This window comes from Carettochelys insculpta, chromosome 6, assembly GCF_033958435.1.
Source record: "Carettochelys insculpta isolate YL-2023 chromosome 6, ASM3395843v1, whole genome shotgun sequence".
NCBI lineage: Eukaryota > Metazoa > Chordata > Testudines > Carettochelyidae > Carettochelys > Carettochelys insculpta.
Window position 1 is genome coordinate 30,470,029 of NC_134142.1, and position 24,346 is coordinate 30,494,374.

The 24,346-nt window shown below is 39.1% G+C and overlaps 1 protein-coding gene across 14 annotated transcripts in view; it reads left to right on the forward strand.

Moving 5' to 3' along the window:
• Positions 1–24,346, forward strand: part of BTBD7 (BTB domain containing 7) — a 103,809-nt gene that overhangs the window by 44,554 nt on the left and 34,909 nt on the right. For all 14 annotated transcript variants that reach the window (XM_074996588.1, XM_074996584.1, XM_074996586.1 and 11 more), the window contains one exon: positions 20,028–20,236. In XM_074996588.1, coding sequence (XP_074852689.1) covers positions 20,028–20,236 — 209 coding nt within the window. The remainder of the gene's footprint in view (positions 1–20,027; positions 20,237–24,346) is intronic.

A 24,346-nucleotide genomic window follows, 5' to 3' on the forward strand; every position in this document is an offset into this window, starting at 1 on the left:
TACTTCTGTGGATTACTGGGGAGATTCATGGCAGTAGAAGGCTTTTAAATTGACAAAGCTATAATAATCCTTGAAAGATATTTAAACAAATTTTCAACTTTTAAATAAGTTTTCAAATAAAAATAAGAAGGAAAAAAGTCTAGAAGCCTTCAAAGTTAGATTAATGATAAATATCACTGAATAATAACACAAAGCAAAATGTATGGAAACCAGTGTTGGCACTGTTGGATGACAGGAATAAAAAAGTGGTTTTAGCAGGATAAATATTTCCGGTTTTGAAAAATCCAGTGACAAATAAGACACTTCCTAGCAAATGGAATGTTGGATAACAAGTAACCAATTTATAATTAAGGCTTTTATTTTATTTATTAATTGTCTCTGATGCCTCTGAAGATAATGATTCAAACTTGAGCCAGTGCAGAGCTGTCTTCCTGAGTATGCTGACAGCTTCAGTGTACCTGCAGACTCTGAGGTTAGGTATTGGCCCTCGCCGTCTGTTGTTATGTTTCGAGTTGATGATCATTGCTATATGTTTGAAGTTGATGTTCTGCCACATCCTGCATTCTGGGACTTCTTTGAAATATGGGGTACCTGGCCGCTGTCGAAGGCAGGTTTCTTGACCAGTGGACCATTTATCTGATCATGTCGCAATTTCTTCGTTTTTACCTGACACACCTTCTAATGTTAGTATGAATTTGAACAGAAGATGCGTTATATGGCAGGCCAAGCATTTAAACAGTTTGGCTTCAGTGGAGAATCACAGCATGTAGCAACAACATCAGTGCTTCTAATGGACCTGTCTGTGGGAGAAAATATGATCTCTGTCCTTTCAGGGCATCAGTGCTCAGATCTTCTTCTCAGACCTTTTTCCTTTCCTTTTCCTGATGGCCATTTTCTACCCAGCATGACACCAGAAAGGCATTGTGTAGGTAGATAGGCAAACTGAGGGCATAATTTACTTGTGGTATCTTTATTACAGATAACGATTCATAAAGTAGAAAACATAGCATGACAATCAGATCTCAGTTTGTCATCAGGTGTTCATAGTTGTAGGAGAAAATAGTTTCACTTGTACACTGGTAGAATTGTCATAGAATGTATTGAGAGACTACATACTAACATACCGTTAACCCATTTTTTAAACAATTGCTTTTAAAGTATAGCTCAAATTTGAAATAATTTCTAATTGGAACAGCAAACTTGATTAGGAAACTTACAGAATATAGATTATATAGCATGCGTTACCAGAAACCTTTTATTCTGGTGGGTACTGGTGAATAGATAATAGAGGTTGAACCTCTCTTGTCCAAGACCCTCACGACCTGAGTGGTGCCAGATGAGAGAATTTGCCAGACGATGGGAGGTCAATATTCGCTAGCAGGTCACTAACACAGTCACTGTTTATTGGGCTCTTAGACAATTAGTGATAAATTATGGCTAAATAACAGCACAGAACACTGAGAGTCAGGACAGATGGCTGTAAACAAATTTTATTGGACCACAGGAAACTTGGCCATACCCATGGCAAGTGGTCATCCAGCTAACTAAAATCATGCTGTACTCTGGAGTTTGCTGGACAAGAGAGTTCCGGATTAGAGAGGTTCAGCCTGTGTTGGAAGAAGATCGCGTTTCTTATGGACTACTGTAAGAGTCATATTAAATGATGGAAGATAGAAATGTGGGATGTTGACTTATTATTTAACTAGTTATTGTATCCTTTCCTTGAGGACTAGATCAGTAAACCATTTTGTAGGTAATAGTTTTGAAAGCTGTGAAGCAGACTTCAGTGCTGATGTAAGAACTGCTGAAAGATGAAGGATGCATAATTCTTGAAGGATGCTACTGCAGAGTTTTCTTTCCTGTAATTTTCTTAGAAATGTTTCTGAAATGTGAAATGTAGAATGAACTAGACAGTAATGAACCATTTATCTGGAACCTCTACAGTGGGGGAATGTGAAATGTGTGTTTGGCACTAAGAAATGTCATTGCTTGTACTCTGAATATTACTGAGTATGTGGAAAATCTTCTGGATTGTTTTATGACTTGCCAGTTGAGCAGTTGCATGGAAAGATAGTCTATTGTTTTTTTATAAGAATTTGGTCAGCACCCGAATCAGAATTTCTATGATCATATATGAAGGAAGTTATCAGAGCAATATATGCCTGTATTGTAAGCAAAGCATGTGCATGCACACACACACAAATGGTGGGGGGAGGACTACAGAGAGAGGTTCTAAGTCATGAGAAGAGAACTTATAGGGGCTCTTTTGCATACTTGGCTTAATCTAATTCTTCACTCCCCCCCCACCCTCTTCTGCCCCTCTACTCTCTGATTTGCTCACCTTGATGATTTTTTTTTGTGATTTGTCAACCTTCATTATTATTTTTGGTTCTCTGTGCCTTAAATATTGAGTCTGTTCTGGTATGGGTGTGGTCTGAAGAAGTGGGTCTGTCCCAAGGAAGCTCATCACCTAATAAATTATTTTATTAGTCTTTTAAAGTGCTAATTGACTGCTTTTTTGTTTTGATAGTCAGATACAGTTTTGCAAATACAACATATTATTTTACACACTTTTCCCATAATCTAAGATACACTTGTAGCATCTTGTACTATATGCTACTCTGAGCCAAAGGATGGATAATTCCTTAATGAATAGAACACAAATTATTAGATATTTTAACAGCCAGATTCTGCATTTACACTGGCCTTCAATGAGTTGTAGGCTCCTAAGTCATTTTTGAAAATGTGACTTAGGCTTCTAGGATACCTTTTCTTCAGAAATGTGTTCTTTAGCTGAGTTCACTAACTTCAGTTAACTAAAATGAGATCAAGTCATCCTGCAAACAAGACAGTTTAGGATTATACTTGTGTGAAAAGTAAAGTGTCCCCTATTGTTTTTATCTTCACTTGCCAACTAGTATGAAAATTACAAACTGCCTTATCTCACTTGGATTTTACCTCATTACTTAACTCAAGTTAGCTGACAAAACAAAACAGCAGTCATGTAACACTTTAAAGACTAACAAAATGATTTTTTAGATGATGAGCTGTTGTGGGACGGAAGTGGTCTGTCCCATGAAAGCTCATCACCTAATAAAGTGCTACATACTGCTTTTTTTTTCAGAATACAGACTAACATGGCTACCTCTCTGTTACTATTCAAGTTAGCTAACTTAAGTAAAGAACATGTCTGTTTTCTTAATGAAGAAAGAGCCTCTGGCATTCTTAAACTTTAGCTGAAGTCAGAAACACTGAACCATATGAATCTAATGTAGTCATGTAAAAATGAAAAAATATAACTTGCTACAGAAATAGTGTATGCTCATGTAATAAATTGACTATTGTTTTTAAAAAAAAAAAAAAAAAAAGGGGGGGGGGGGAATTCTGAATACTGCAACTTTAACACTGGTATTTCCTGGCCTCTTTGTTCTTAGTTGTGCAGTCCTAATGTTACATTATTTCATCTTCTGTGGCATAAATATGTACAATAAATGTAAAATTCTTAAGATGCCTTTGGATGTACAGACTCGCATTTTAAACATAGTCCATATATAGTGCAAGTATAGTTTCCCCAGTAACATCTTAAATTTACAAAGGAGACTGCCTGAAACTTGCAAAATAACCTTCCAGCGTGGAGTTCCTTTTTTCCATTTAGACCAACTTTCCATGGATTGATGTAAGATTCTGAACAATAGTTACTCCGGTTAGCGCACTGAATGTGTGATTGTATACTTAGTAAGGAAAAGTACAGGAGGCATTCGCAATTGGTGTGATTTTGCATATTTACAGATGTCTCACCCTCAAGCCCTTTTCTAATCTGCTTTGTCCCAGCCTGGGCTGGATGTTTTGAACATGGCTTCAAAATTGTTGCAGACACTTATAGTTTGATTCAAGTGATTTCTTCCCACCCCCACACATTTCTTTTGATACCAGTGTCCAACGTAGCCAGTATTTGTGGCCGTACAGACTGGCTTCCCAAGGGAGAAATAGTAACACAGACGCTGGGGTGTAACTAGGTGTAACTGGTTTTATTTACATACACTGGTTCTGCATCAAAAGTAGTCACAGTATGCAAACAATCACATCTTTAGCAATCTGATCCCAGTTCCTGAGAGCTGCTTTGCCTCAAGCATTGACTCGTATTAGAGACTGAGACAGACAGAACAAGAACCTCTGCCCCTACGCATTATCTTGCTTAATCAAAAAGAACAGTACAATATAACCATTTGCTTGCACAGTGTTTGAAAAAGAATTTTAGATAGTTTGGAAGTTTGTGTATCTCTGCCACCTGGTGATACCTGCAATGTATTTCTCACAACTCTAAAAGTCATGCAGAGTAGCCAGCTGCTGAGTCACGTATGAAGATCTAGACAAGGCACCATGTCAGTGTTTTTAATATTTCATTTATGGGGATGTTAATATTTTAAATTCTTTTACTGGCCTTTATGAATGGTTTTTACTAAATCATCAAGCCAAATTGCTAAATGTTAGATAGCTGCCAGACATCTGCTATGAATTATATATTATGTTTGAGATTGAATATTCAATTAAGAATGAAACCATTGATTTATTTCATGGCTAAAGATTAAATTTGTTCTTGAAGGACTCTCTACTGTTCAAATGAAAATGTTTTGCTTTATTTGGAGTCTGGTAACTTCCATTAAAGTTAATTGGAGTCTGCAACTTAAGTTAAAATCATAAAGTGTAATGGAAATCAGACTGAGCCTTGTGGGTTATAAACTGAACTGCTCAGGGAACATGTCTGCTCTATAAACCAATCAAGTCAATGACACTGGACCTAATATTTACATGACTTCCTGAATTTCCGGTGTAGGGGGTGGGGAAAGCTATCTGTAGATAGTAACAGAGAGATAGCCATGTTAGTCTATATTCTATCAAAACAAAAAAGCAGTCCAGTAGCACTTTAAAGACTAACAAAATAATTTAATAGGTAAGAGATAGCAGTGTTAGTCTGTATTCTAACAAAACAAACAGCCATCTTGTAACACTTCAAAGACTAACAAAATAATTTATTAGGTGAAGAACTTTCATGGGGCAGACCCACTTCCTCATCAGCTAATGAGTTATTTTGTTAGTCTTTGAAGTGCTACATGATGGCTGGTTTGTTTTATGTGGAGATAATGTGCTATAGTATCAATGTTTACTATGTAAATATCAGTTGTATTAGAATTTTGCCTACCTGCAGTTTTTCCTTCTCTAAGATTGAAGTTGGTGGGAAAAACACTTGTAAATTGCCTGAAAAATTACCTTTTGATTCCAGGTCTGATGCTGATCTGATTACCCAACAGCAGTTAAAAAACAAGGCACTTAATTTCTTTCAAAGCCTTATGCTGTTTTTGATCTGGAGGCAAACTCCATGTAACATCAAAGGTATTCTTGATCTCAGTAGGACAGAAATATCCAAGCACCAGGAAACCCACACTAGCAACATTAAATGTTCAAAAATGTGTTGTAGGAAAGTCAAAGTAAACATGTCATTTATAGATCAGTGCAGCATGAATAATCAAATATTCAAAATAACTTGCTTACTTTGTAGAAACAAGTAGATTGTCTGTCTAAAAATACCCAGTCTAAAGTAATCTGTGATCTTTATAGCCTTAACCTACTTGTACTAAACCACTACATCAGTTTATGGGTATTATGCTGAGAAAATTAGAAAGGATACACTTTTGAGGTGGAATGGTGAGTGTAGTATACATAACTCTGGAAAGTTCCTAGAATGGAGGATTTGATCTGTTATGAGTAATTACGCATTTGAAAGAAGTTGAACTCCAGCAGGGAAACTGATTGATTAAAAGCACTGACCTATTTTTTATTTCTGCAGCCTTTGTTTTCAAGAAGTACATGGCTTCACACAAATACTAAACAATGTTGGCTGACTGCATTTTCATGTTCCTTCCCCCCCCCCCCCCCCCCCCCCCCCCCCCCCCGCACACATTGTTCCCATGTTACTCTGTTTTAGTTTGGTTGAATTGGCAGCTCTTTCACTTATGTCCTATGATGATTTCCTCTTCAGCAGTCTACTCATACAGTTTGAAGCTGCTTCTTAAAGAATGTTGAAGCCAAGTTGTGGGCCACTAATAATTACAAACAGAGCTGAAGAGGTAAATACAGACTTCAAGCTTGCTAAAGCCATATGACTTATGTATCTGTTGTGTGACAAACTAAATGAACTATGAAGCTGTGCTTGTGTTTTTCCTAGTGTGATAGAATTAGGCCAGAGGGCTACAGAAGAGTGATACAGGGGAAATACATTAGCCCAAGATTGAATAAGCCCCTGTTCCCAGAATAAATTAGTGAGGGCTGATCCAGAACCAGCAGGAACCTGCTAGAACACTGGTTCACAGCCTGGATCCACAAGGATATTGCAGGGGGTCTGAGGGGAAAAAAAAGATACATAAAAATGACCATAGCAAATAACTTTATAATTTATGTGAAGCTTATCTATTAATATTTTTCAATAATGCTAACTGCTGTCCAGAAGTATATGTTGTGGTTTCCTTTTTCATTTAATGAAATGTACATAACAGCTAGAATTGGCTTTAGGGGTCCACATATAGTTTTGGGGTGGGGAATTGGGGAGGGTGCATGAGTGGTTTGGTGGGGTGATTGAGGGTCTGCACTAGTGAAAAATGAACAGGGCGATTGCTAATGGGAAGGAGTTTTGAGAGGGGTGCTGTCCAGGTGAAGGAGGAACAATTCACAGGGCCTTGGGGTAAGTGGCTGTCCAGAGTGTGTGTGTGTGTGTGTTTATGGGTTACTTGCTGCTGTGTATTGGGCTTGTGTTTGTCTGTTGTGTGTTTGGAGATCCATGTGCTGAGCTGTTTGTTTGAAAGACTGTGTGCTGAGGCTGATAGTTAGTTAGGATTTGAAATCTAGAATTTCCATTGTTCAAGCTGTAGTCAGGGGTAGGGCTACCAGTCAGGAGGTTCAGAGCTTTATAAAGCCTGCTATTAAGCAACCAGGGCAATTGGTAACAGGAGAGAGTTTTGAGGGGGCCCTTGAGAAGGAAGCTGGTTACTTCTGACTCTGTTTAAAAATTTTATATTAAACTATAGCTCAAACTACCACATTGAAGTAATAATCCAATATATAATCTAATTATCCATAGAAAATTCGGGCAGAAGCCCGTCAGGAAATTGGGGGGCTGTCTTCTTTATTGCATTCAGTGTAACCTGTATAACTACCCCATGGTCAGGTGTGCATTCAGTGGAAGGAGCTCCTGGCCCTCAGAGACCAAGTACAGGCTTTGGAGGACAGGGTGAGTGAACTGGAGGAGCTAAGAGAGGCAGGGAGGTATGTTGGTGAGGCTTTCTGGGACATGGTAGAATTGTCCCACCTCAGTCAGACAGACCCTGCACTGTTAAGGAGGATGAAAGGCTCAGGGAAGGAGAGCAGTCAAGGAAAGAAGAGGAAAACCATCCCATAGTTGGGAGCCTCCTTCCAGATGATTTTGTGGTATCCTCTCACACTGAGGATGCCTCTCCTAGGGAGGGAACTCCAGTCACTAGGAAAAGGGAGGTGTTAGTAGTGAGAGAGTCGATCATTAGAACCATAGGTAGCTGGGTTTGCAATGATTGGGAAAACTGCACGGTGACTTGCCTATCTTGTGCGAAGGTTGCAGATCTCTTGAGGCATCTAGATTTGTGTAGTGCTGGGGAGGAGCTGGTGGGTTGTGGTACATGTAGGTACCAATGATATAGGGAAACATAGGAAAGACATCCTGGAGACCAAATTTAGGTTGCTAGAAAAGAGCCTGAAATGCAGGACCTCTATGGTGGCATTCTTAGCGATACTTCCAGTTCCACACACCGGGTCAGGTAGGCAGGCAGATATTCAGAGTCTCAGTGTGTGGATGAGATGATGGTGTGGGGAAGAGTGGGGTTTAGATTTGCCAGGAACTGAGGAAACTTTTGGGATGGGGGAGCCTATACAGAAAGGATAGGCTCCACCTAAACCAAAGTGGAGCCAGATTGCTGGATTTACCATTAAAAAGGTCATAGAGCAGTTTTTAAACTAAGATGGAGAAAGATGATTGGTGTAGAGGAGCATATGGATTGGACAGAGACTTCTCTTAGAGGAGAGTCTATTGATAGAGGTTTTCTAGGTTTTAGTCAGGAGGAGAGGATGGAAGAGGATAAAGTATGGGCCCAATCAGAAAAGAAACAATCACATGAAAAAGAATAAGGCATCAGGGAAGGGCAGGCAAATAAATAGTGACAAGTTTTTATATTGTGCTTATACACAAATACTAGAAGTCTACATAATAAGATGAGTGAAATAAAGTGCCTTGTGTTAGAGGAGGATATTGATATAATAGGCATCACAGAAATCTGGTGGAATGAGGACAATCAATGGGAAGCAATCATACTGGGGCACAAAAAAAATCGGAAGGACAGAACAGACCATGCAGGTGGGGGAGTCGGACTGTATATGAAAGAAAAAGTTGGACTGTATATGAAAGAAAATGTAGAATCAAATGAAGTAAAAATAGTAAATGAATTAAAATGTTCCATAGAATCTCTATGGATAGAAATTCCATGCACTAATAAGAATATAGCAGTGGGGATATATTATCGACCATCTGCCCAGGACAGTGATAGTGACTGTGAAATGCTAAGAAAGATTAGAGAGGCAATCAAAATTAAAAAAAACCTCAATAGTAGTAGGAGATTTCAATGATCCCCATATTAACTGGGTACATGTCACCTCAGGATGAGATGTGGAGATGAAATTTCTCTACTTTAAATGACGACTGCTTCTTGGAGCAGCTGGTACAGGAACCCACAAGGGAAGAGGCAATTCTTGGTTTAGTTCTGAGTGGATTGCAGGATCTGATGCAAGAGGGCCTCTTGGATATAGTGACCATAATATATTTAACATTCCTGTGGTGGAAAGAACATCTCCACAAGCCAACACTGTCTAATTTAATTTGAGAGAGAGGAATTTTGCAAAAATTAGGTTAAACAGAAATTAAAAGTTACATTGATTAAAGTGAAATCCCTGCAAGCTACATGGAAACTTTTCAAAGACACCATAATAGAGATTCAACTTAAAATAACACCCCATATTTAAAAAAAAAAAAAAAAGCCACCTGTGCTTAACAACCATGTAAAAGAAGCAGCGATAGGTAAAAAGACCTTTTTTTGGAATTAATTGATAAACTTAACAGTAACAAGTCACTGGGACTTGATGGCTTTCACCCAAGAGTTCTGAAACAGGGAATGGTGTCCGTAGCCTCTGTTTGTCAGAGGCTGGAGATGGATGACCTCATTTGAAATTGTGGTTTGTAACCTATCCTTTAAATCAGCTTCTGTACCCTATCACTGGAAGAAAGCTAACGTAATGCCAGTATTTAAAAAGGGCTCTAGAGGCAATCATGGCAGTTACAGACCAATAAGTCTAATGTGTACCAGGCAAATCAGTTGAAACCACAGTAAAAAATAAAATTGTCAGACACATAGAAGGACATAGTTTGTTGGGCAAAAGTCAATATGGTTGCTGTAAAGGGAAATCATGTCTTACTGGGGCACCTGGCATTGGCCGTTGTCGACAGACAAGATAGTGGGCTGGATGGATCTTTGGTCTGACCCAGTATGACCCTTATGTTCTTATGAAAAGGTTGGAAACCACTGTGCTATAAGTAATCCGTCAATTTAAACACCTGGGGCTGATTAAGAGGCTTGTAGACTAAAAGCCAGGTTAGGCAGGACAGCTGGAGCCAATCAAGAGCCACCTGCGACTGGCTATAAAAAGGCTTCTCTTCTAGTAATTCAGCGCTATGTAAGAAGTAGAGGAAATAAAGAGCCATGGAGACAGTCTGAGAATAGTAAGCATTACCAAATAATGGAGGGAAGAGTCTGTGGTAAGGAGGGTGCTGGGGAGCGCTGTGGGGAAATGGCCCAGAGAATCATTGTTATGAAGCAGCTGAAACTTGAGATGATGTTGGAGGTTTTGTCTTGCCTGAATTACTTAGGGGCAGCAGAGGTTAAGGAGTTTGGTCTTCTCTCTGTTTCCCTATGCTGGGCGGTGATGAGTACCTCACCAAAACAGCTAGCTGGTGTCTCAGATGAGGGCTGCTGTGAGCCTCTGAGGCAAATAATCCACCAAAAAAAATGCAGGACCCACCAAGCCAGAAGAGGAGCTTTGTCACACTAGTTATTCAGTTATCTTGTAATTTCTTCATGCAAATCTCTGAAACATTCTTGTCACAAATTTTAGTCACAAGCTGCAGTTAATTTTTCGAAATAGGAAAAATTCAGCTAATTCTCTGTGTTAAGTAAAAAGGTCATCTTTTGTTTTTACCTAGAAACGTTTAATATGCTAAATATGTGACTATTGGATGTGCGTAACCACTTGGGGGATGCAGTATTGCGGAAATTCAGCTGTTGATGATTTTTGTGAAGAGTAGATAAGCAATATACCTGTCTTGTCACAATTTAAATATTTTACTTGAAAAATCTTAACTTCATCTGGATTATCTATAATTGTTCTTTAATGTTTTCCTCATAGCTGTTTGCAACTGTGAACTGTTTGAAAATGTATTTCCATGGAAAATGGAAAACTGTGATTAACATAAACCAGTATGTGGACTAAATTTCAGATTCATATGAAAGAAAAAAATGAATATAATATAAGGTGCATAAAATAAAGCCAGATATTAAAAATGGGTAAAGAATCATACTTTTTTGTACTAATTAATAAAACACTTTAGATTCGGCTTTCCAAGAATGCTAACTTAGGAGAGTGAGACAGTAGAAGTGAAGAGCAAAGTCTGGCTCCATTGGAATCTCCTAAAATCATGTTAATGACTACCAAATCTTGGCATTAGAATATTCTCTAGTCTGGCAAACAGATTTTTCTGAAAAGGTTGCCCCCATCTGAATATCGGAGACTGAAATATGTAACAGCTGTGTAGGGTCAGAGTGATGGTTCATCCAGCCCATTGTCCTGCCCCTGACAGTGGCTAGTGCCAGGTGCTTCTGAGGGAATGAAAAGAACATGGCAATCTCATGTGATCATTCTCCCATCTTCCAATCCTAATTTGTGGCAGTGGAATTCTTAGGAATATTTGGAGAAGAGCATGACTGTCCCTGACTGGACAAACTGGACATATTTTTCCTCCATGAATTTACCTGGTTTTTGTTTTAACACAGTAATAGTTTTGACCTTTACTGCATCCCCTGGCAGTGAGTTTCCAGGTTAACTGTGTGAGGTGTGGTGAAGAATTTCCTTATGTTTGTTTTAAACCTGATGTCTGTTAGTTTCATCTGGTGACTCCTTGTATTATGTGAAAAGGTAAATAACACTTCACTATTTACTTTCTCCATATCATTCAAGATTTAAAAAATCATAGGTCTCTGTCATTCATTACTTTGCACTTACCAGTGATGATTCTCTTCCACTTTGTCACTTGGTCATTTGCAGATCTTCACAGTCACAATCTTGAATGATTTTGTGTTATCTGCAAATTTTGATACCTTGTCCCCCCTTTTTTTTTTTCTGGCTCACTTAACAAATATTTTGAACAGCGTTGGTTCTAGATTCTTTGGGAGCCCTGCTATTTACATCTTTCCGCTATGGTGACTGGCCATTTATTTCTGGTTTTCACTGTTGTTTCAATCAGCTTCCCTTGTAATGAAGTTAAGCCTATAATTGCTCTGGAGTGTTTTTTTTATTTATTTAAAAGTAATTACGTAGATCAGTTGGATTGATTGCTTTTCCAGATAATTGGACCAACAGCTGTTGGTCACGTGTGCTGTGTTCACAAGCAAGTGAACTGTAAGCACGCCCCAGTCAGGGCTGACTATGTTTATTAGAATAAGGTTCCAATGAAACCACGTTAACACGTGACCAGTTTAGTTTTATTGGAACTTGTCAGAAGTGTGTAACCTGCTGCCTATAGCGTGATTTGAATCCAGGACGCCTTTGTCATAGTCAAGGATGATACCATATCTCCACAGGTTCACGGCATCAGTTGTGGGAAAGGGAATATAAGTAGATCAGTTGGATTGATCGCTTTCCCAGATAATTGGACTGATTATGTTTATGCAGTTTATGCACATCTGACGAGTTCCAGTAAGAACAAAACTGGTCACATGCTAACGTGGTTTCATCGGAACCTCATTCTAATAAATGTAGTCTACGCTGATTGGGGCATGCTTACAGTTCACTAGCTTGTGAACATAGCACACGTGGCCAACAGTTGTTGGTCTACTTATCTGGGAAAGCAGTCAATCCAACTGATCTACATATACTCTTTTCCCACAACCTGTGCCATGAACCCGTGGAGATATGGTATCATCCTTGACTATGACTAAGGCATCCTGGGTTTGAATCACACTATAGACAGCAGTTTATGCACATCTGACGAGTTCCAATAAGTGTGAAACTGGTCACATGCTAATGTGGTTTCATCGGAACCTTATTCTAATAAAAGTAATTACATTAGCTATCCTCCAGTCATCTGTACAGGGGTCATCTAAGTTGTACGTTAGCGTCACATGGCTGGCATTTATAGCCGCTGGGAAAAAGACTAAATTGGACTGTTTCCAAAGCTTAATTTTTAGGTTGTACCAAATTTTTTAGGTAGAATACTCTACATTATTAGTGCCTAACACTTCCCTGCCTACCAAGGAATTCTTTAATGTGCCCTGTAGTCTGTAACATTGTCTTGTAGAAAGGACCATTTTCCTTATTCTGTACTCTAAATGAACGTTGTATCCAATCAGTGAGAAATGTGGTCACCATATATCTATCAAGATTAGAAGAATATTTAAGACAGTTAATCAGTTCTCTTCCCTTTCTGTTTTTGTTTGTTTTTATTAATGGTCAGCTTCTGAGATCTAGACAAGTGTATTGTGTGAGTCTCATTGGAATGCAGATTTGGAGGCTTGCAGAGTATACCTGTAGACCTATATTTCCAAAAAGACAGGTGTAGAATATGTGGACAGCATTTACTTTGAAATAAATCTCTTTGACTGTGAGATGTGACTTTCGTTTTGAATGTCATCAGTGAATGTTAGCTGTACTTATTTCCTGTTACATTAAAAGTCTTTCATATAATTTTGAGACTACAGGACATCTTGGAATCCTTTGGTAGTCTTGTGGCCTGGAAATATGACTTTTCATAATCAGATTTCATGGAAACCTGTGCTGGAATTTGTCTGGGACAGAATGAATGCAACAGTCAAACAAAACAAAACTCCTCCAGACTCTTCGGTTTTAAATCCTCCTTTTAAACATATAATCATAAACGTCACCCTGTGGCTGATTCGCTTTCATTGCTAAGTTTGTTGTTCTGCTAAAATTTTCCATTTACAATGAAAATGGGAAAGGTTTTAAAACAGCAGTTGACTAGAATGTAAACTGTTACATCTTCATGTTAGTTAAAATTGCTTCTGAACCGCACAAACTAAGATCCAAGATCTAGTTTGACCTTTTGCAACAAGCCATGAAGTATTTTAAGAGCTAAATTTCTCAAATGATGTCAGCTTACTTCCTCCTTTTTAAATAGTCTTTTAAATATTACTTTACAAAGATCAAAAATGGGGATTTTTGAAGGCTCTAAACATGAATTAAGTACCCAATTCCATTATTTTCCTTTGAAAATCCCAGTTCAACATGTTTAGAAAAGACAACTCTTTCTCAAATTATAAGGACTTGTGGGGTGGGGGGGTGTCTCTCAATCATTACTTTTATTTAACGCATTTTGTTTTTGGAGAACACGTTTTTCCCCCTCTGCTCCTGTGTGTCAGGAAGACAGAGGCCAGCCAATTTGGACAGAGGACATTTTAATTTGGCACTCCCCCTCCACTAGAGGGCCAGTCTACCCATTATAAAATTGGGTATAAAGTAGCTATGAATAAATTCGAGATGGAAATAAGTGTTTTAACTATCAGGAGTTAGGTTCTGGAGTACTTTTCAATAGAAGTTGTGAAGACAAATAGTTTTTGGTTTTTTTTTTCTTTTTCTGAGAGTGCTAGATAAAATCAGGGGCGGCCCCAATGGAGATAAGCATCCATCCACCCCATCCAGTGACCCAAGGTAATATCAAGTATTCTCACTCAAGTGCTTGGCTAACTGGTTCTTGCTTTTATGCTTCGGGTCTGCTCGATTTGCCATGTGTGGGATCAGATAGAAACTTCTTCCGAGGGGTCTTTAAACCTTCCTGTGTAGTGTGGAGGGTGTGCGTGTCACTTGTTGAAATGTATAGGAGGGGCATACTGGATGCTCTGGTGGTCTCTTCTGGGCATAAAATCAGACTAGTAGATGGAAAACCCCACTGTGCTAGATGCTTAACAGATAGAACAAAAAATGCTTTATACACTATAAAAGATTACATTCAGTGAATAAGGGGCAACAGTTGATGCAGATGGAAAATGAAGCGACTATGAGACATTATGGTCAGCATGATGGACGCTAGTGGCCTTAACACTCTGAAGTTATTTTTTTGCATCACTGGCAAGGAGCATTTAAGGAGGGCTCTGTTGCAAGGGGCAGCATGAGAGAAAGAATCAAGGCAGTTTTAAATTTAAGGCATTTAGTGTGTTAAATTTTCAGATGTATAGAAATCTCTTCATCACTAATGCCACTAAATGTGTTTGTCATTTTTGGTTTGTTGGCGTAGTTCAGAATGTCAGAAACACAGAGGCTCAAATTTTCAGATAGGCTTAGTTCCTTTAGTTGCCCAACTTCCAGAGACTTTTGGAGGAAGTTTGAATGCCTGACTCCTTTTTAGGTGTTTTTGAAAATTTCAGCCCTAGTCAACCAGAGTCTTACAGACACCGTAGCCCTCTGAAACACCAACTGTTAGCCTAACTGGCCTTCCATGAAGTAATACCTGAGAAGAACAGATGGACCTTGAACTAAGCCTCAGAAATCAATGGATTTGGGCCTTACAGTACCAGTCTGGGGAAATGAAAAGTAATAGGTCATTCCAAGAGCACTTCACTCTGTTCAGTTGCTTTTCAGATACACTTGTCTCTCTGGAGCCAACATGGGAAGCCTTAAAAAATGGTTATACTGTGATTGACAGTGCTTGTCATGAAGTGCTTGGAGTCTGGAGGTCTTTGCCTGTTGCTGACTCCCTCCTGCCAGAACTAGGAGAGAAGTTTGCTTTGCTATATTTGGATCATGGCATAAGGCTTATGTGCCTGCACGTTTCTTGTCACATAACATCAGCTATGTAATCTGAGACCTTTACACCCCTTGAGGATTCTGGGGAATCAGTGAAGTGACAGCGTACTGTCTTTTCAAATGAAAGTATTACAAGCTGTCTTAATAACAAATTTATAAATAAAAATAATGAAACCAGGATCTATGCAGCCTAGTCTTGATGATAGGGACTTCCTCTAATTTGCCTGTAAATCACTGTGTTCACCTAAGTGCTGTATAAATCTCAGTCTCTAATGTATTTGATGCCTATCTACTACTACGTTGAATGCAACAGAAATGGAGAAAATATTTAAGTACCATATATGGACTCTATTTTCTCCTTTGTTCATACCTGTTTGTATCTTTTTGATCTCAGTATACTCATTATACTCTTTGGCATTCTTATTGTCAACATACAGGCTCTTTGTGTTTGTACAGTTCCTAGCTTAATGGGGCCCTGATTATGAACTCCAGATGCTACCCTATTATACATTTTTAATATATAGTAGAACAGAATACAGTCCACTAGTGAGATTCAGTAATAGAAAATAATTGTTATGCAACTTAACTTTTTTTTTACTACATGTCTTTAAAGGAGATAATACAAAAGATTATTCAAAATAGCAATAATATAAATAGCAAAGTGTAAAACTGCATAAGATTACAGTATTAATTGGATGCCCTAGAAGCTTTACATATTCTTTAACCACTTCTGTTTAACAACTTTGAGGCCACTTGTATTTCAGATATTTTTTAAAAGTGTCATAAATGTTGTTACTATGACAGTGGTTCCAGCTTATTCAGTTTGGACACAAAATTACTACTATTAGTAATTCTGGGGCTCCTTGTGGTATTGAGTACTGTGCCTGGCAGTAAGTATTTGCAGGTTTGCGCGTGGGATTGATTGTTAACGGAAAAAATATGATTCGTATATGTGCAGACTAAATGGAAAGTACTTAGTAAAAACAGGGCACAGTTTAAGAGTAGAGGCGCATAATCATTGTAAACAGTCGTGATCTAGAACGCAAACATTTTGTGAATAATTTTAATGTTTCTGATAAAACTTCAGTTATAAACCGAGGGGCGCTATAGTATACTATTTGAATTCATTAACTATAGTTTATTTTTCAAATGGCCATACATATTGTATTCCACTAAGGCCTATACGTATGCAAGTGAACACAGAGCTGTTTAAAAGTAGTAGTGTACCTTGATCTGCGTTTGCACCCTTGTTTTCCTTCATGGTATTAACAAAGGTGATAAAGGGTGAGGCAAAAGTGTCTTCAGTTCCTTCTCACCATCACGTCTGAGTCAGAGCTTTTTGGTTCTCTAATGTCTTGAAATGCACTTCCCAAACTTAGCAAAAAAGGCTGTTTTATTCTTGCATATAGTTTTTATTGTTTTTATAGTAGGTTTTTGCGCTACTAGTAGTTTTCTTCATATTAGGAACTTTGGAATGCTGCTTCAGTGGTTTCCTTTGTTGAAGCACATGACTTCTCTGTGTTTAGGCAGCTAACATTCAGCTTTATTGAATTCAGTAAGGCAACAGGTGAGCCAAACTGGACACTAGTAAAACCAGGTCCAGCAAGGCTACTTGATGCAACTAACTCTAGTGTTTCATACCCTTATACAAACAAGCCCAGTGTCAGAGGCAATTACTTAGAGAATCATAAATCACTTTCCACAGAGAAACCATTATCAGCAAGGAAAAACCGGGTACAAGGGAGCTGGATCCCCAACTCCAAACAGTTCATTAACGCATTCCATAGAGCTCATCTTCCCAGCCGTTCTCAAACAGGTCAAGAAAAGGACAGGCTTTTGAGTGCGTGCAGAAGTAAGGGATGTGAAATGGCTTCTATGCAAGATGGCTTCCACACTTCCATGCCCACCCTCCCAGTGCATCCAAGCCTGCATACATGATTATGCTGAAGATGAGGGTTAAGATTTGTGCTGCTTGTCTTTTATCATTTTTTAATCTGAAGCAGTCACCTATAGTGTTTGGGGTAAACCCATGTTGTGTCCAGGTGTAGTATCTGCCGATCCTTCCTGGATATGGGCAGGGAAGTCTGAGGTCTTTGCCTCAGGAAACACCTTGTGCAGGTTGCTGTGAGGATCTAGTTATATCCAGGCTGGAGAGAGAGACTCATTCCCTCCCCCTTAGGTATGTCAGCCTGAGCAGCCAACCAGTGTACCTCCTACCATGGAGCTCCAATCTGGTTCCACTGATACCAGTGCTACAGAGCTTGTCTTGAGTCCTGACTGAGGCAAGGAAGCATGCATTTAAGCATGGTAGTAAATCTTCCTCAAGGCCTAAAAGATGCTTTCGTCCACAAGTTCACTCAGAAGCAGCACAGTCTTAGGCCACAAAGTCAAAACTCGCCTCATGCCCCGTCCTAGTTCCTGAGCAGCATATCCCATCTACATCAGTTCCATTGAATTCCTGTGAGTTGGAAGTTCCAAGGTGGTCTTCCACTCCCATTCTAGCTCTGGTTCTGTCTGTGAAATGTATGCCATTTACACCAGGAAGGCTTGAGTCCAGCCCCAGCGCTCATGAACTGATTGCCCTGGTGTGGTGATCTGTGTCTTCTGGTGCACTTGCTGCCTAGGAGGGCCCGTTCCCCTGCATTAGATTTGCTGCCTTCAGGTTGTGTTCTTGCATGCTTGCTTGTGACTCCTGCCACTCTGTGGGCTCTGATGGCAATAAAAAAAGATTCAGTAGATATGGTCTGGTGTTTCTTTGCTATCAACACAACTACTTCAGGGTTTCACTGAGCCTGTGTGGCTCAATCCTCTCTTGCCCCAGCAGAGAAGCCACTGGTACACAACTCCACTGAGACCACCACATCGGTCACAGTATTCATATAGTTGGCCATACTAGAGTTTTCGGCTATATCTTCCTTCATAACCATCCTAATCCACCATATCATAACTTCTCAATCTCCTGCAGGGGTCACAGCCTCCAGTTTGAGAGCCTAACCTAGGCTATTTTTTGCTACCACAGACAGGATTAAGGGGCAGGACATTTCCACCTGAAGGATTTCTTATTGGGTTTTAGGGTGCATCACGCTCAGCTGCTGAATGTCAGGTGTACCTACAGCCCATGGTGCATGAGCCCACTACATGAGAGCACAAACACACATTTTGACTAAAACAAAAAAAGCAGTCAAGTAGCACTTTAAAGACTAACAAAATATTTATTACGTGGTGAGCTTTTGTGGGACAGACCCACTTCTTCTACCATAGCCATACCAGAACAGACTCAATATTTAAGGCACACAGAGCCAAAAACAGCAATCAAGGTGGACAAATCAGGAAAAAAATATCAAGGTGAGCAAATCAGAGTAGATGAGCAGAAGGTGGGGGTGTGTGTGTCCAGAATTAGATTAAGCCACATATGCAAACAAGCCCCATAGTGACTCAGAAAATTCCCATCCCGGTTCAAACCATGTGTTAATGTGTTGAATTTGAATATAAAAGGGAGCTCGGCAGCCTCTCTTTCGAGAGTGTTGTGAAAATTCATCTTCAGTAACACACAGACTCTTAAGTCACTAATGGAATGGTCCACTCCATTAAAATGCTCGCTAACAGATTTGTGGATCAGGAATGTTTTTATGTCTGTTTTGTGCCCATTAACTCTTTGTCTAAGGGAGTTTGAAGTCTGTCCAATATACAAAGCATCTGGGCATTGTTGGCACATGATGGCATATGTGATGTTAGTTGAGGAACATGAGAATGTGCCTGTGATTCTGTGAATAACCTGGTTAGCTCCAGTGGTGGTATCTCCAGAAAAGATATGTGGACAAAGCTGGCAGTGGCCTTTGTTGCAAGGAAAAGTTCCAGGACTGGTGTTCCTGCGATATAGTCTGTGGCTGTTGGTGAGAATGCTCATAAGGTTGGGAGGCTGTCTCTAGGAGAGAACAGGCCTGTCGCCTAGGGCCTTCTGGAGTGTGGCATCCTGATTAAAGATAGGTTGTAGGTTTTTAATAATTCATTGCAGTGGTTTGAGTTGGGGGCTGTAGGTGATGACTGACTGTGGTGTTTTTGACTGTGCTTCATGGCAGCCACATGGAGTACATGGCGCACCTTTTTCTCCCATTATGCATAGTGTAATATTGTGATGGATGCCTCATTTGGTGTGATTATCCGTTGTTCTGTAGTTCCATCATCTTCCTTGCATATTCCTCCTGACTTGGAACTGCTTGTCAGCCATGCACAGTGGAATACAGTAGAGATTATCAGTCAGAAATGAAGAGGAGGTTAACTTATCTGTAACAGGAGGTTCTTCTAGATGTGTGGTCCCTATCTGTGTTCCAAACCCACTTTTCTTTCCCTCTGCTGTGGATCTGGTGAATTTGCCAAGGGGAAGAAACTGAGAGTATGGTTGATGCGCCCTGTCCTTTATCAGCTCATTCAATACCATGAGGCAAAACAAGAGCCAATGCCCAGACCAATGGACAATACTGGTTCTAAAAAGTTATGTATCTGGGAATATGGCACATATGTATAAGCCTCAGGGAAGTAGAGACCAAATGTCTGAAAGAACATCCAGTTACACCTAACATTTGTCTGAGAGGAGATAAGCAGATGATCAAAATTCTCATTCGGTTTGTCTTTAAGATGATTACATTTAAATAATTGGATGCATGAAAATGTTGAAATACAGTTATTAAATGTTTTAAGTGTTCTCAGAACTAAATAGTTTGTCCCCCTCTAATGTTCATCTACAAAGCTCTTCTAGTTTTATTTAGACTTTGTTCAGCCATATAAGACTTTAAATACAGATTTAGATGCCTATTCTCTCAAAATATGAAAGTTCCTCTAGTAGTGTTGTTGTCACTCTGTTTTTGTAGGCTGTGAAGATATTATTGCTGAGAGCATCTCGTTAGACACTTTAATTGCCATTCTCAAGTGGAGTTCTCAGCCATATGGCTCCAAGTGGGTACATCGCCAAGCATTGCATTTCCTCTGTGAGGAGTTTACCCAAGTCATGACATCAGATGTCTTTTATGAACTGAGCAAGGAGCACCTGCTGACTGCTATCCAGTCTGACTACTTACAGGTAAATGTTTACTCTCCTATCATTCAAAATGCAGCTGATTATGTTTTGAAGCTGTATTAAACATTTACCAAAGGCATTCAAAGTGAATAAAATTCCAAAATGAAAAACTTAGATATTGTTCATTTTGTGCTTAATATAAAGCTTTTTCTCTTTCGCTCACATGTACATAACCACAGTAGAGGAAGTGATGAAGGAAAGTACTGGCTGTATAAAATACTGCTGGAAAGCCTAGCAGTAATCTATAAGCAGCTGCTAATTATTCTAAGTGAAACAGTTCCAGGTTTAACTTTTGCCTTGCCTGTTTAGGATTTTATGGAAATTGTATTGTCTCATTTTTGCTGCTCTAATGTATAAAGTGTGTGAAAGCATTATTTTGGTTTGTTAAAATTAGAAATATTAATAACGATTGTATCAGTCTTCCACAAAGATGTATGCTGTTTGTTCCTACTCCTTACTTGAAGGGGCAGAAGTGTTGAAACTTAAACCTATGGCCTTTCTCAAAAGTGTTCATTAGTCATTTAAATTAAATGCTAACAAAATTGATTTGAGGAAGTTTAGACTGCTTCTACACTGTTGCTCTCCCGTTGGTGATGGCCTGGTAATGAGGCCATTCAAAGCAGGTTAATGAGGCGCAGACTTCAAATTGCAGATTGATAGTGAAGATGGGGGCAGCTTCGAATTAGGTGCCCCACTTCAATATTCTTGTACTTCAGTCTAGTTCTGTGGGAGTGAGGGAATGTCAAAGTGGAACACTTATTTCGAAGCTGCCCACATCTGTACTGTGAATCTGCAATTTGAAGTCTGTGCTTTGAAATTCACACACCTGCCATTGTGCTAATGAGGTGCTGAATATGCACATTAGCACCTCATTAGCCTGCTTCTGTTGCCTCATTACCATGCCACCTCCGAGGGGAGAGTGACAGTGTAGAAGCAGCCTTAGTCTTTTCACTCTTCCATTCCTGTCATGTGGCTCTTTCACTGGTTTTTCACTTACCGGGTTCTGTGTCAAGTGGAAAGTTATGAACTTGTAATGACCTATGGACTTCTTTCAACAAGTGAAAAAAATTGTGGTGAGTGGCATAAGCCTATATTGCTTCCATTTCCAGATCACCTTTTTAAACAACTAAGATTAGACGCTCAGACTAACCTTTATATTTATACTTGTACACCTATTTTCTGTTTCCTCTCAAAATAGATCTGTTTGCAGTGTAGCTGAATGTATGAGCTAAAGCTAGAATCCAAAAGATGTAAATGCCATTCTGTGGCAGTGACACTCAAACAGCAGTGCATTCAGCTTCTCTATTCTTTGTTTTCTTACTTGCAGATTCTGCTAATTCAAGCCAAGCCCCTCACATGCTCTAGATGCATGGAATAACTTCTATGACTTGATAAAAGTTAATTCTTGATCATGGTTGATTGGTATTTTCTCAGGGCTCCAGATTGCCAGTTCTAGGCCTTTTGACACCCTCGAAATAGACAATAGGCAAAGAGTAATGGCTGTGCTACAGCACTCACGTGATCCATGAGTAAGAGCTCGGTTGATGTCTTTTGACTGTTTTTCATCAGAAAATGCCAGTTTGTCAAAGCTTCAAAACTAAGACTTTTTGCAGAAACATATTGGTTTCAATTAGAAGATGTCTCATGTCTACAATGGAATTTTTGGACAAAACTGGAAAGAGGGAAACTGATTCACTGCACAGTTGACTTTTTAGGGCAGCATTTCCCAAACTGTGTTCCATGGAACCATTGGTATTCCACATGATGTGAATAGGTGTTCTGTGAAAAAATGTTGATGCTAACAATAGTTTTCCTTCTAAAATATGGAATACGAAATTGTGTGTCAAAAATACTAAGGCCTTTGAATATAATTTAGATTATAGGTATAAATATTTATAACATGTTCATAATAGTTTAGTTATTATGTGACTTGTGCTGAATCAGTTGATTTGGACTGTTTTGGCATGAGTTGCGTTCAGAGAAGTCACGTGATGCTGCACCTGATACAAGGATCCAATTCTCCAGCATCATTCCTTAATATTAAGCTGATTTTCAATCCAAAGATGCAAAAACACTTTTACCATTAAAAAGCTGTCAAATGTTACTCACTTTTATTTTCTAGTAGTTTGCTATAAAAATAACAAATTTATAAAAACACAAATATTTTTCCATACCTAATTTGTTTTGCATTTCTTTTTCATAACACTTAAAACATTTTTAAATAAGGAAAGTCTTTTCTTTTAAACAATATTGTCCTTTCTATTTTTGTACAAAAGAATGACTCTAACCATCCTTCTTTTGGCTGTTATATTGATATTTTGTTTTGGGTTTATACTTAATTTTTAATTTTTATACTTAATTGTAGGGTTGCTAACTGTCCTATCAGAAGGACATTATTTGTTCACTCAGATGATTTTTTTTCTTGTTTTTTGTTCTGTGAAAAATAAGACAGCTGACAAAACTAACTCTTTAAAATCAACTTTTGAGTATTGTGTGGCAATTTTTGCAGTATGAAACCCTCCATTTCTTCTCCCCACCCACCCAGCTAGCATTTGTGTGTCCTGTCATTATATTCCATGGCCAAATTAGTTTGGGAAATACTGGTCTCGGGAATTTTCCTTGGATATTTTAAAACCACGTTCATATCTGTCTATGAATTAGGTAGAGTCGAGTCTTAAGTGTGAATCTCCCGCATGAGAGATTAATGTCCTAATCACCAGGCTACTAGCTGTTCTGAAGAGTTTCGTGTTTGTTTTTAAATGTTGAAATGTATTCTGATGTGGAACAAAAACTTTAAAATCTTTTTCCGTTAATTAGAAATTTTATTTGCTGACCAGCCCTAGTTAATAAGCTTCTGAGACTTGGGAGGTATGGTCAAGCAGTTGTATTAATAGCCTTCCTCTCTAACAAGTTTGTCTTCCTGGAAAGGTTGTAGCTGTGGGGCAGGATTTAAGAACTTAGAGGTGCAACCATCCAGGTCAGATCCCAGAAATATCAGTTCTGCAGCACAAATCTGTCATGTCATGCAGTCTTTTTACTGGGTGCTCCCAAACTCCAAGGCAACGAGGGGCAAATCATATCTTTTCTCTGGGCTTAAAATTACACTTTAGAAGAACTCTCCAGAATTCTTCGCTTTCATGTGGCAAACAGAGGAGTCTCCCTGTGCAGCAAAACTTTCACAAGACATTTAACCAATGTCTGTTTCTTCAATGGCTTCAGGCTAGTCCTCAAAACTAGAGAACAAAACAAAAACCAAAAAAGAAGTGTTCTGGCTTTTTGAGGGTGCTTTGAAGGCTTAAATGGTTTGGTGTTCTTTCCATTCACCACCTTCTGGAATAACGGGTGGAGACAACTGGCCAAAGAAGTCCAGCTCCCAGTATGGGCTGGAGTACGGGCAAAATTCACACCCTGGGACTCAGAACAGGCCACAGTGAAACCAGCTCCCAGTAAGCATGCAGCCAGGGCTTTGAGGGGTGCTTGAAGTTTGGCCTTACTTGGGAGGAGATCACCTCAGGAAAGGGGGCTTGAGATAATCCAAGAACTGTATGCAGCAGAACTCGCTCATTTTTTCTAGAGAAGTTGATTTTTTTTCCCCCAAAGTAAATTAAAATAAAACATGATTAAATTCTTTGTTAGCATCAAAAGTACACCTCCTGTGCATTTATTTGAATGGTAGTACCCCTTCCATGGAATGATAAATATTTTGGTAAGATCACACAATTCTGTGGTACAAAATAAAACAATGGCAGGCAGCCCATTTAAGATCTCCCGTCTTAGCTCTACAAGGAAATATGTATTCCAAATGAAAATACTGAAATTTGGCATTGCAGAATTGTCGTCCTAGAATTTCAGAAAATGAAAACAAACCTCCTGGAGTCTTGTGAATATATGATTGGGGAGAGTCAGCCAAAAATGCTTTGACTTCTGCTCCAACAATTGTTTTCAATACTGTGTACTCCCCTTTTGGAGGTGTAACTTTTGCATGATTATTTACAAATGCCCTTCTATCCCTTCCTTTGAGTGAAAAGGGAGCTTTGTGAGGGCTGAGCTTTGCCCTGTTTTCCTGTCTACAACATGGGCCAGCTGGGAATTAGCTTCCTGCTGCCACTGGCT